General features: G+C 44.0%; 1 protein-coding gene across 4 annotated transcripts in view; it reads right to left on the bottom strand.

Moving 5' to 3' along the window:
• The window catches only part of DMPK (DM1 protein kinase), an 89,637-nt gene that overhangs the window by 50,304 nt on the left and 26,145 nt on the right, over positions 1-13,188 (bottom strand). For all 4 annotated transcript variants that reach the window (XR_013262891.1, XM_077455773.1, XM_077455765.1 and 1 more), the window contains exon 3: positions 6,465-6,556. Coding sequence is in view for 3 of the 4 variants with exons in the window: in XM_077455773.1 (XP_077311899.1) it covers positions 6,465-6,556 (92 nt within the window). In the remaining variant the exon portion in view is untranslated. The remainder of the gene's footprint in view (positions 1-6,464; positions 6,557-13,188) is intronic.

Raw genomic sequence — 13,188 nt, 5'->3', positions numbered from 1 at the left:
TACCAGGCCGCGTGCCCTCAACATGGGGGGGTGCCTTGGGGAAGGGGGGGCCGCGTGGCCCCCCCACCCCAAAGCACCTTGTCCCCATGTTGATGAGGACAAGGGCCTCTTCCCGACAACCCTGGCCGTTGGTTGTCGGGGTCTGCGGGCGGGGGGCTTATCGGAATCCGGGAGCCCCCTTTAAGAAGGGGGCCCCCGGATACCGGCCCCCCACCCTATGTGAATGAGTATGGGGTACAATGTACCCCTACCCATTCACCTGTGAAATAAAGTACAAAAAAAAACACAACACAGGGAAAAAATATTTTATTGCACAGCTCCGGGGGGTCTTCCGTCTTCGGGGGTCTTCTCGCCGGACTCCTCCGCTATCTGTGTGTAGCTCTTTTACTAGCGGAGGAGTCCGGCTTTCTTCCTCCCCGCCGCCGGCCTCTTCTCCCGACTTCGGGGGTCTTGTCCCCCTCTTCGGTTCTTCTGCCGGGCCACCGCGCCTTCTTGTAGCTCTTTTACAGGCGGTGGCCCGGTCTTCTGTCGCCGCTGCCTTCCGTTCTTCTGTCGCCGCCTTCGGTTCTTCTGCCGGGCCACCGCGCCTTCTTGTAGCTCTTTTACAGGCGGTGGCCCGGTCTTCTGTCGCCGCTGTCGTCGCCGCCGCCTTCCGTTCTTGTTCTTCTTCTTGTTCTTCTTCTTCTTCTCCTGGAGATGTTGACTCGACGAGCTCTCCGGCCGGAATGCCAGAGCCGCGCTGTGCGGTCACTTATATAGTGACAATGGGGCGGTGTCACATGGTATATGTCACATGGGTTGGTCACATGGTGACCCCGCCCCCTTACGATGTCATAGTCCCCATGTGACATCAACCCATGTGACCAACCCATGTGACATATACCATGTGACACCGCCCCATTGTCACTATATAAGTGACCGCACAGCACGGCCCTGGCATTCCGGCCGGAGAGCTCGTCGAGTCAACATCTCCAGGAGAAGAAGAAGAAGAACAAGAAGAAGAACAAGAACGGAAGGCGGCGGCGGCGGCGACGACAGCGGCGACAGAAGACCGGGCCACCGCCTGTAAAAGAGCTACAAGAAGGCGCGGTGGCCCGGCAGAAGAACCGAAGGCGGCGACAGAAGAACGGAAGGCAGCGGCGACAGAAGACCGGGCCACCGCCTGTAAAAGAGCTACAAGAAGGCGCGGTGGCCCGGCAGAAGAACCGAAGAGGGGGACAAGACCCCCGAAGTCGGGAGAAGAGGCCGGCGGCGGGGAGGAAGAAAGCCGGACTCCTCCGCTAGTAAAAGAGCTACACACAGATAGCGGAGGAGTCCGGCGAGAAGACCCCCGAAGACGGAAGACCCCCCGGAGCTGTGCAATAAAATATTTTTTCCCTGTGTTGTGTTTTTTTTTGTACTTTATTTCACAGGTGAATGGGTAGGGGTACATTGTACCCCATACTCATTCACATAGGGTGGGGGGCCGGTATCCGGGGGCCCCCTTCTTAAAGGGGGCTCCCGGATTCCGATAAGCCCCCCGCCCGCAGACCCCGACAACCAACGGCCAGGGTTGTCGGGAAGAGGCCCTTGTCCTCATCAACATGGGGACAAGGTGCTTTGGGGTGGGGGGGCCGCGCGGCCCCCCCTTCCCCAAGGCACCCCCCCATGTTGAGGGCACGCGGCCTGGTACGGCTCAGGAGGGGGGGCGCGCTCGCTCGCCCCCCTTTCCTGGCCGGCCGGGTAGCGTGCTCGGACAAGGGTCTGGTGTGGACTTTGGGGGAACCCCCACGCCGATTTTTTTCGGCGTTGGGGTTCCCCTTTAAGCCCATTCCAGGCGGCGGAGCCCGCGATGTCTCCTTCGCGGGCCCCGCCTACCTGTACACGCGCTCGAAATGGGCGGACTTTCCGAGCGGGAACAGTCCGCTCATTTCGAAAGTACAGCGGACAGGCCCACACACGGGCGGACTGTTCGCTCAAACACAGTTTCAGCGGACAGTTTTTCGGAATTTCCGAAAGACTTTGTCCGTCCAACTGTCCGCTGAAACTGTCCGCTGAAAGCCCACACACGAGCGGACTGTCCGCCCAAACACTGTTCAGCGGACAAGGTTGGGCGAACAGTCCGCCCGTGTGTACGCGGCCTAAGGTAGGGAGATGGTGGGTGTCAGCAGCATTCAAAGTTAGAGGAGCTGATCACTTATTAACAAGTGAACCCATGCTTAGCGGGGTGCACAAAGGGAAGTTTTCCGGCTCATAAATTTGATCGCAGACATTTTTTGGTGCCTGTTCTCAGACAGGACTTTTATATTTAAGAATTAAAACTTGCTGAAACTTTTGCTTTAAATATAGAAAGGCCCAAGGCATCCCTTGTGTAGTCTTTGTGGAATCAAATTATTTGCTGTTCTTATTAGATAAAATGCAAATACTATGGAAATTTTGATTTACACATGTCTTTTGTTTTGAGCCAAAAGCATTTTGAGCCTGTGCCAAAATCCATAAAGCTTCTGGATAGTTGACTCTAAGGCTGATTTTACTACTCAGCTATTACAAGACATGGGAATTAATGAATGAAAACAATTTCAAAATAGAACGGTGGCTTGCAGAAACCAACCAGAATTCTGGTTGTACAAAAACAAAGCATTTGATTTACATGTCTTTTTCGTTTTTGAAAATTTACCACTTTAGTTTGGCACTTCGCTCTTCAGAATAAATACAAATACTAAAAAAAACTGATATTTTTTTAGTGCAGATTATATTACTTATGTTAATGGTTAATTCACCAAAAATTTATGTTATTTTCATTTTCGAGCAGATGGCAAAATGCATTCACTGGAATTCCCCAGTATGCCCATTAACAGAATGAGCACATGGGGTGTTACGCTATTCCCTGATGAATATTGTATTTACATTTGTACTGCATACAGCAGAATCCCAGATAGCAAACAATTGCGCTGCAAGTTTGAAAATGACTTGCTAAGTTATTTATACACTTGCCAGGCTTCACAAATTTGTTGCGCATTTGCAGCAAGTCCGCATTGCATGACTCCAGATCAACTTTCTTTGCAAATATCCTGCAAGTCTGCTGCAAGTTCTGGTTCATTTATGTTGTGCAATAGTCATCCCACCACAGGGGGCACTGTGGCTGAATTTTCATACTGTAGACTTGCAAAGCTCTTGCTGTAGACTCACCACTGCAACTTTGCTATTGCAAGAGACTTGCCATGCAAATTTGCAACTAGAACGTGTGCTTCAAGTGATCTGCGAGTGTACAACTTGCCAGTGAAAATGTGCAGCAAGTTAACACACTTACAATTCAACACTGCCACAAATTTGTGCCAAGTTATTCTTGCTGTCTGGGGTGAAGTAGAAGTATGGCTTGATTTAGTAACAGAGTGGCACGGTATTGTTGGGAAGGGAACAGACCTTTAAAATTCAGCAGGTGTATAGTGTTGTCGAAGTCCCTGGCTGACATAAAAAGTTTTTTTTTCTTTTAAGGGGAGCAGGTACCTTTTTCTTTTTTGACAGGTACCCACTCCCACTTCCTCAATTTTCACCAAGAATGATGTGCACTTAGGCAAGCCCCCAGCCACCCACCCACCAGCCACAGCCTTCTGGAATATGCTACACTTCCCAGATGGCTGCAGGACTAGCCTTGAAGCACCAGGTATTCTTGCATGTATGCAGTGGGGAGCTGTGATTCCTTAGGAAATCACAGTCAGCTTCCATATTCAAAATAGAAGCCCTGGGGAGCCGCAGTGCTAAGAAGAACCAACTGTGGGAAAACAACGCTGGACCCCAGGCACTGGGAACTACCTCATTTTAAAAAAATCAAACGCTATAGTACTTGCAGCTGCTGAATTTTTCTATTTTATTTTTTTTCACTGAAGTTCCTCTTTAACGTGTTGGGTGAGTTTGAATGCTTATGTACTAAGCAGGCATACCTGCCAGCCATTGGCTTTATTTGGAGAAAATAACAGGAATCATCCAGTAAATTACATTTTAGTTGTGCAATGCTTGTCCTGTGATCCGATGGTATGCAGTCAGACAGAAATTGTACAACTGGGCTCTTTTTTTATATTTTTACCTCTATATTATTATTATTATTATTATTATTATTACAATAAAACCTTGGATGGCGAGCATAATTCATTCCAGAAACATGCTTGTAATCCAAAGTGCTCGTATATCAAAGCAAATTTCTAATTATAAGTAATAATGGAAACTCAAATGATTCGTTCCACGACCAATTATTCAAGTCCTTCAGTTTATAGTCCATATAAAAAGATTATAGCAATGTGATAGGTTGTGCAACCATAAAATGTCCATCCACAAATGGCAGCCTCCACAAGGGGATTAGAAGCAAAATCCAGCAGGAGCTCCAGAGTATAACAGAGAAGAGAGGCACCTCTAAGTATAGCAATATGGTTACATTTAACCACTTCAGCCCCAGAAGATTTTACCCCCTTAACATTCCTGGCGGTATTCCCGAGTCTGGCTTGGGGTGGAATTTCAGTACCATTAGCAGTAACCCCGAGTTAGACTCGGGATCGCGTCGCAGGATACAGAGAAAGTTACTTACCTTGTCCCCTGGATCCTGCGATGTCTCCCCGCTGTGTGTGCGAGCTGTCTCCTCGCTCGATTCACACAGTGCCAAGTGCCGCCGAGCTCCATTCCCTGCGACGTTGCGACGCACGGGAGCGGAGATTGGTGCCAAATTCAAAAAAGTAAAAACGAAGTACACATACAGTACACGGTAATCTTACAGATTACAGTACTGTATAAAATAGACACATCCCCTTTGTCCCTAGTGGTCTGTCCAGTGCCCTGCATGCACTTTTATATTATAAATACAGTTTTTTCTGCCTGGAAACTTGAGATTGTCCGTAACAACCAAAAAGTGTCCCTTTATGTCAAAAGTGGTTTTAGACCAGCTATAAAACATCAATAGTAAATTAGAATCACTTGCAGAATTGAGCGATGGTGATTTGTGGGGAAATTCGTCATCAAACACTGAAAGTGACGACAGTGACAATTCTGCAAATGAGCAAATTTCTGTGTTTTTGATTTGATTACATTATGGAATACATTTTATTATTATTCTATTAGTATTTGTTATAATTATTTATAGTTATTTATTATATTATAATTCATGATTTTGTGTTTCAAACTTTATCATACCCGGGATGTCTACTAGCCTCTTGTTTGGACAGATTTAAGTGAGTTATTACTAAGAATTACAGGCCTACAATATAAAACGCTGAATTTCCATGCAAAACAATGTACCGCTTTCAGCATCAAAAATCAGACATAATCATACCGCCAGGGAGGTTAAGCCGGCTATAGATGGATCGAAATTTGACTGGTTCAGCAGGAACTGGTCGAATTTAGATCCATCTATGGGCAGGCTGGTTATACTGGAGTCGATCTATAGATCGACTTCAGTTCAAACAACCTGTCTGTTTTTTGTGTACAATCACTGCCAACAACTATAGCCAGCAGCAGTGATCATTTCATTCTGACAGCAGGGGAGGAATACAATAGTACAGCGGGAGCTTTAAACCTTGTACACACTTCTATTTTTATTTTTTGTTCAACCCAGCGGACTGAATGAGAAATAAACTGACAGCTCAGGTTGGAACTGCTGTACTAACAATCTGATGTTAGTACAGCTACCCCCCCCCTGCTGTTTTATGGTGTTCTGACAGGGGGACCCACCACCCGCCAGAATACTCCAGCCAGCGTGTACAGCGAGAGCCGGTTGACAGACCTTTATTGGTCATGTCCCTTGGACAGAAGCTGTTTTGGATATGTACTGTAGCTTAAACTTGTTATACCCTATAAGGCTCGTTTAAATCCCTTTACAGTAATCATGCCTCCAATGAAAGAGAAGTTGATCCTTGCACTTTATGGTACAGACCTGGGTGCTCACTAATTTTCAATCAAATATGTCAATTTGGTAGGGGGTATTTTGTATCAGGGAACGTTATTAGTGGATTTTAATCATGCTTATATAAAGTCTAATTTTATATTTTTTCTCTTAGCAACCTTAATGAGAATGCATTGTGGAAGTTCTGTGAGACAGCTGGACAGGGGGTGCCAGTGGAGTGTCCTTGGGAATAGGACCATTATTATCCAGATCAGGCAACAATCAGCTCATGTTTATGGGTATCCAAAGGCTCCATAACAAACTCTGTCCAAACAGACAGTTTTTTTTTACATTGCACAAAAAATTCTGTCAACTATTTAAAGTTCCAGCCAAAAACCTGTCTCTGTAATATGGATTAAATTACATTTTTTTCTTCCCGTTTCTTAAATTAAAGCCACTTGTCTCAGGCCCCTTTACTTAATCAGTTAATATGTTCAGAATGTTATTTGATCTTGGTTACTTATGTAAGGCATTCCTCATATGGCATGGTTAAACATTACATGGAGATTAGGCATCCTGCAAAGGTCAGTGATCTCCACATACCAGGCTCAGGTCTTACCTCACTAAATGCTCCCCGTCCAATCACCTTGATGATGTCAAAATCGCTTCTCTTCATCCTCTGTGCCCGTAGATTCTGCACAAATGGTTCAGCTGTCGAATGACAAACATACATGTTACATAAAGTTGGGGAAGATTGTACCCCCTATAGATAGGATATTAGACATCACTATGGAAAAATACAAGGCCACACGTTGAGCGTCTTTTAAAGGTAACTTTTTACATTGAATTTCCAAACAGAGGGCTCTTATATACCTTTTTAGAAAATATATTTATTATGTTTATTGAATTTTAACATCAAAAACAGACATAAAAAATAAGAACAAGTTTCTCACAATGATGGAACCCTTGTAGGGGCCTTAAACAGAAAAAACTTTTCAAAGAGTAAAGATATCCAAGAAAGAGGGTTACATCAGCAATGCATAAGACATGTCTCCTCGAGTACAGTAGTAGCATAATAACAGGTAAGTGAGAACAAATCGTAAAACTGAAATTACATCAAGGTAGGGCTACCCCAATGGTAATACCTTAAAAAACAAGACACATCATGCTGTGGACATATCGGAAACCGTGGAAGGCTCTTCTAACCATTTTGACCAGACCCTATCATAATTTGTGGTGCAGCCTCTGTTGGCATAAGTATCTTTGCTTTGCAAAACATATTGATAATAATTCTAAACATAAGTCCCAATGTACATCCGTGTCATTAACCGTCCCCACTGTGAATGACTATTCCTCCTATGTGGTAACTCCACGTGACATTTCAAAATAATCGAGTGCGTTCAGTGACCACCACCAATAGACAGAATGCCTGCTCACCTTCCGGCTATGACTCTATTAGAGTCAAAATCACTTGATAATGTCTTTTGGGATGATGCTGGAACACTCCTGCAGAGAATGCCTTTGGACCATGCTATTCCAGGGCCGGATTAACATAGGGGCTATTGGAGCTGCAGCTCCAGGCCCCTTTCTCAAGATAGGCCCATTTGCCCAAAAAAAAAAAAAAAATTCAAAAAAAAAAAAAGATGGACTTCGAGGATTGTAGCTCGGCGATCAGGAGTCACAGAGACCCCACATTTGGGGGCTAGGTAGCTAAAGACCCACTCCAGCACTGGTTAAAATATGGGGCTGCTATCATCTATGGTTCCCGAGATACAGGGCTGCTTGCGCAGCCTTCAGAAGCTACATACAGGGCGGCCAGTTTAAACACAATCTGGAACACTCTGCAGCAGACTGAGAGGATGAACTCACAGTGCTCATAATAATTATTTGTATATTACTTATGATAATTAACCCCTTGCCACCCAGGCCCATTCTGAGACTTCTCTCCTACATGTAAAAATCATCATTTTTTTATGCTAGAAAATTACGGTACTCAGAACCCTTTATATATTGTTTTAGCAGACACTCTATGGAATAAAATTGTGGTCTTTGCAACTTTTTATGTTACATGACATTTGCGCAGCAATTTTTCAAACTTTTCTTTTGGAAAGAAACAGTTTAATTCATTAAAAAAAACCACTAAAGTTAGCACTATTTTTTGTTGTGTACTAAGCGATGCTTTACATTTTTTTACAGGTTACACGTTTAGAGTTACAGCAGAGGTCTAGTGCTAGAATTATTGCTCTCGCTCTAATGATGGTGGCGTATGTAACCTGTGTGTATCTGGCTCTGATACTAACCAGTGCCTACCCAGGGACTGACTAGTATCTCCCCCAGCCTGTCCCCACACACCCTCTCACCTGCTGACCTGTGAATGGGGCGATCACTCCCGCAGTGTTATTGTGTTCTGCCAGTGAATACAATGATTAGTGTTGCTAACTATAGCTGGCAGCACTGATTGTTTTGGGGAAAACCTGACAGGCTGGTTGTACTCAAGTTGGTTAATAGGTTGACTTGTGTAAAACCAGCTAGCCCATACATAGATTGACTATGGCTGGTCTCTGCTTAATTGGTGTAATTTCAATCCATGTATGGCCCGATTAACCACTACGCAGTCCCTAAACATCCTTCCACAAACCTTTACATTTTTCCTTCCCAGATTACTTCATCCTCCTCTCCCATACATAGTGCCCACTGTCATACTCTCCACACTTCTCTCCTATACATAGTGCCCACTGTCACACCCTCCACACTCCTCTCCTGTACATACTACTCACTATCATTCCCTCCATACTCCTCTCCTATACATAGTGCCCAGCGTCATACCCTCCCTCCACACCCCTCTCCTGTAATTACTGCTTACTGTCCTACTCTCCACACTTCTCTCCTGTACATAGTGCCCACTATCATACCCTCCACACTCCTGTACATATTGCTCACTGTTATACCCTCCACACTGTTCTCTTATACATAGTGCCCAATGTCATACCCTCTACACTCCTCTGCTGTGCATACTGCCCACTGTCATACCCTTCACACTCCTCTCCTGTACATAGTGCCTTCTGCCATACCCTCTGCACTCCTCATGTACATAGTGCCCACTGTTAGACCCTCCACATTCCTCTCCCTCACCTGCACATACTTCCCACTTTTATACCATCCATACTCCTCCCCTATGCCTCTTACCCACAAAAACTGTTCTTTAAAATTATACTGAATATCCTCAATGTTACCAGCTCTAGAATGGGTACACTTTTGTCAGTTCAACTAAAGGAAATCTCACAGTCCTCATATTTGTTCTGCCCCATTATTAGTATTTATTTAATTTTGTAATTACTATTGTGATGTATAGAGGAACATAGGGGATGTCAGCTACTCTAAATATAGCAATTGTAAAAAAGCGTTCCTGAAAATATTTTTGAAATGTTGACAACTATGCACTTAGGCACTGCCCAAGGGCCCCATGAGAGGCTCGTGATATTAAAGCAGTAGTAAACTTTTCGAACATTACTACTTTTTAGAGGCCCTGGGGTAGGTTATGCCATAATGTACAAGTATGCCCAGCATATTAGCACATTAGGGTACACTTAAATTGTCAGACTGAGCCCTCCAGTGCTGTGCTGTGATCAATCCGGTGGGGCCTGGGCACTAACATCTTCACTCGGTCTTCCTTCTGGGTTCTGTGCCTTCGGTCACTTGCCTTGGCCAGGCTGCATTGATGTCATTCCCACACATGCTCATGTGCGTCCTCTTTCTCTCACCCCCCCCCTTTCTCTCTCATCCTCGATCCCTTACCCCTCACACCTCTTTCATCCCCTTTCTCTCTCTCTCATCCTCCCTCTCTCTCTTTAATTTAATTTGTTATAACAAAAAAATGTTTGCATTTTTATTTACTTATTGTTTATAAAAGGCCCCACCAAAATCCTCAGCACCAGGCCCATGATGTTCTTAATCTGGCCCTGCGCTATTCCACTTTTAAATGCTTGATCATCCATGCATAACCATAAAAAACAAAATGAAGGACCAAAGTGCTCTCTGCTACAAATCATTTATTAAAATCAAATACTGGGATTAAAAACACTCATCGATAAATGCATACCAAGCATATCATCAGGTCACCACGTTGATACAAAGGTGCAAACGTGTTGGGTAATAGCTCCTCCAACCTGTACGCCCCCTGTTGGGTTTCTTCAGCAAGAACACATAAACCAACACAAAAACACAATAAAGCATGCACACAACACAGTACAGATTACATCCTATATAGTGCAGACCACATCATTTACAGACAGGGACAAATCTAAAGAAAATAGCACCTATAGTAAGCAAGCACTGAAATTGTGCACTGTAAGAGGTCCACACTTCTAAATATTCAAGACAGCATTAGGTAGTACTGATATATATCCAGAGGGTAGTTAATTCTTGAATCCAGCCTGCTGTGAATCTCTGCAGTCCCTGTGAGTGTGTGAGCATTTCTAGACGTGTTGGCAGGTGCAGTTATCTTGCTTGACACATGATGGTGGTGTTGCCATTATGGTTTGGTAAGGGAAAAATTATAAGCAGGTGTTAGCTCCCCTTTTAGGAAAGTCCCTCCTTTAGTGACGTTATGTATGTAGTTAGTGTCTATGTCAGTGTGGGAGGGGCTCAAGGTAGATGGGGCATGGGAGTAAGATACCCCAGTACTACAAAAGATGTAGACTTCTTCAGAGCTGGATCCAAAGAGCCCTTTTGCAGGGCTGAAGTCCCAGAAATGGTGGTACAGACCATGAGAGGAATAGACACACACTGTCTCCCCTGACCTTCTTCTGCAGGTCCTGCAATGATTTGATTAGGTTAATGGAGGCCTGGACAGAGTCTTCTTATGTGAATAATGGTGGAAGCCTGGGAAGAAGTGTGCCATTTCTAAGAATTTGACAAGCTAATGCTGTGGACTTAGTATACATAGGGAAATGGTCCCAACTCTGTGGTGCTTCCAGGGAGAGGAAAGGAGGTGTAAAGGGAAGATACTAACATAGATTTTGACACAGAATACCACACATAAGGTTAGACGTTATGTAGCAGTCATTTCCGCACGTAGTGCAAGTGTACATACTTAGGCCTATGTACACTTGCACTACGTGCGGAAATGACTGCTACATAACGTCTAACCTTATGTGTGGTATTCTGTGTCAAAATCTACGTTAGTATGTCACTGTTATATGTCATGGAAGTTACAGTAAAGTACGAAAAAATGCATTACTGTGTGCAAATTCCTTTATTCTCAAGTATTAAGGCCTCAGATCAGGAATATCATGAGCGGGCCTCAGGCCGGCAGTATGACATAATATGGTGGAGGGTTCTTAACAACAGGTGGGCGAATATCCTATCCAAGAAGCGGAGCAGGGATTTGTAAAAATTTGTGCCAGCACTTGCCAATTCATAGCCTACCTTACACACGGAGTAGCAAAAGGTCCTGCAAATGTCTGCACCATCCCTACTACATTGAGTGACATGATGCCCTCTTCAACTGGTGCCTTTGGTGTATGATAGATACATCGTTTTGTTATGTGTGCTCTGTGTTATGCATAAAACTACATGTCAAGCATATGCAACAAAGAACAGACTGTGCTCATACACTGTAAACACAGCATAAACATGACACAGCAAAGAAAACATACAGCATATACATCACAGAATGCATGCAGCAAGCCGTACAGAACATTCACAACACATACTGTAGTAGACAAGTTTCCCAGATCTGGTGGGCCAGTAATGGGATTTTGGCCCCTGTTCCTGCCCTAAAGATTGCTCCACATGATCTGTGGCAAATAGAAACTATGATGAGTGGGTGCTTGACTGTTCTCTGCATTCCAGCAATAAAAATAACTCTGGTACTGTCAGGCAGAGTGATCTATCCCCAACAGTACCAGTATAGTTCCAGGCCAACTATCAACTACCAACAATCAGGGGGTATAACAGTACTACCACTGACTAACAATAAAGGGCGGTTTTAATTTTACTGCAGTTGACACCAATGAAGGGAGGTTTATTAGTTCTGCCACTAACCACCAATAAAGGGGAATTTAATTTTACTGCCACTGATGCCAATGAACCGGCTTTAATAGTGTTGTCACTGAGCACCAATGCAGGTCTGTTTAATATTACTGCCACTCACCACCAATTCGTTGGGGGGGTAGTATTGCTGCCAATGACACCAATGAAGAAGGGGTTTAATAGTCATTATTTGCCAATGATGGCAGAAGTTAATATTACTTCCACTGACACCATTGAAGGAGTGGGTTTAATGGTAGTGCCACTGACCATAAATGAAGGGGGATTTATTATTACTGCCAATGAAGGAGGTGGGGCTAATATTACTGCCATTGCCACCAAAAAACAGCATTTAATATTACTGCCACTGACCACCAATAAATAGTATTTGTTTTTTCAGCTGACTGACACCAATGCTGGGGGTTACTATTCCTGCCACTAACACCAGTGCTAGGGATGATAATTGCTGCCATTGACAATCTTTTCCGTGTACCCTTGGGTCATATATTGCAAAAATCAGCAATGGGGTATAGTATACTACTACAAGTCACATGCTGCAAGAATTGACCACACCCACATCAGGAGACATAGTTTCAATCCCTTCAAGATGTCCCTCCAAAATATTTTCAAATGTTGGTACAAATGTATGACACCCTGGCCATAAAAAAATGCCTCTGTCGTTGTGACTGGTACGGCCATTCCCTATGTTTCCGTAAACCTTACTAAAGTGTTGTAACACTAAATAAGTCATATACCTAACGATACTTGTATTTACATGAATAACACTATTCTGAATTAGCTGTTCAAGGAAAGGGTGCATTTTGTTAGTCTTTATAAAAGTAAAATAGGCTACATTTTATCCTGCATAATAGATAGACACATCCGGCTGTATATTGATGGATGAATGGTGGATGGTGGTGGGCACACTCCGACAGACATGATGAATTATCAAGTGAAATTCAGCTCTGAAGTATAATAAGCCATACTCATCTTATAAAAAAAAAAAACTATTTTTGAGCAGTCATCGGAAACTGAACCACCGATTCATCAAGGTAGGTGTGGTTGTCTACTTTTCAAAGAAAAAATACTGATCCTACAGCTAAACGCTGAGCTAAATAAATATTGTCTAAATACAGGGCCGTCTTTAATATTGATTGGACCATGGGCAAAAGTTTTCTTACCCCCCCCCCATGCAGTTTTGCTCTCCACCTGCTCTGAGACATACAATAAATAGCAGCTAGACTCAAAATCAGTTTACTGAATCAGATCAGGCAACTACTGCGATCGGTTGCCAGAGGTTACAGTGTATCATT

Source organism: Lithobates pipiens, unplaced genomic scaffold, assembly GCF_037356315.1.
Source record: "Lithobates pipiens isolate NorthernLeopardFrog02 unplaced genomic scaffold, aLitPip1_a1.2 Scaffold_1, whole genome shotgun sequence".
In the NCBI taxonomy this organism is placed as follows: domain Eukaryota; kingdom Metazoa; phylum Chordata; class Amphibia; order Anura; family Ranidae; genus Lithobates; species Lithobates pipiens.
The sequence above is the reverse complement of the archived record's forward strand: the minus strand, read 5'-3'. Positions and strand labels throughout refer to the sequence as shown.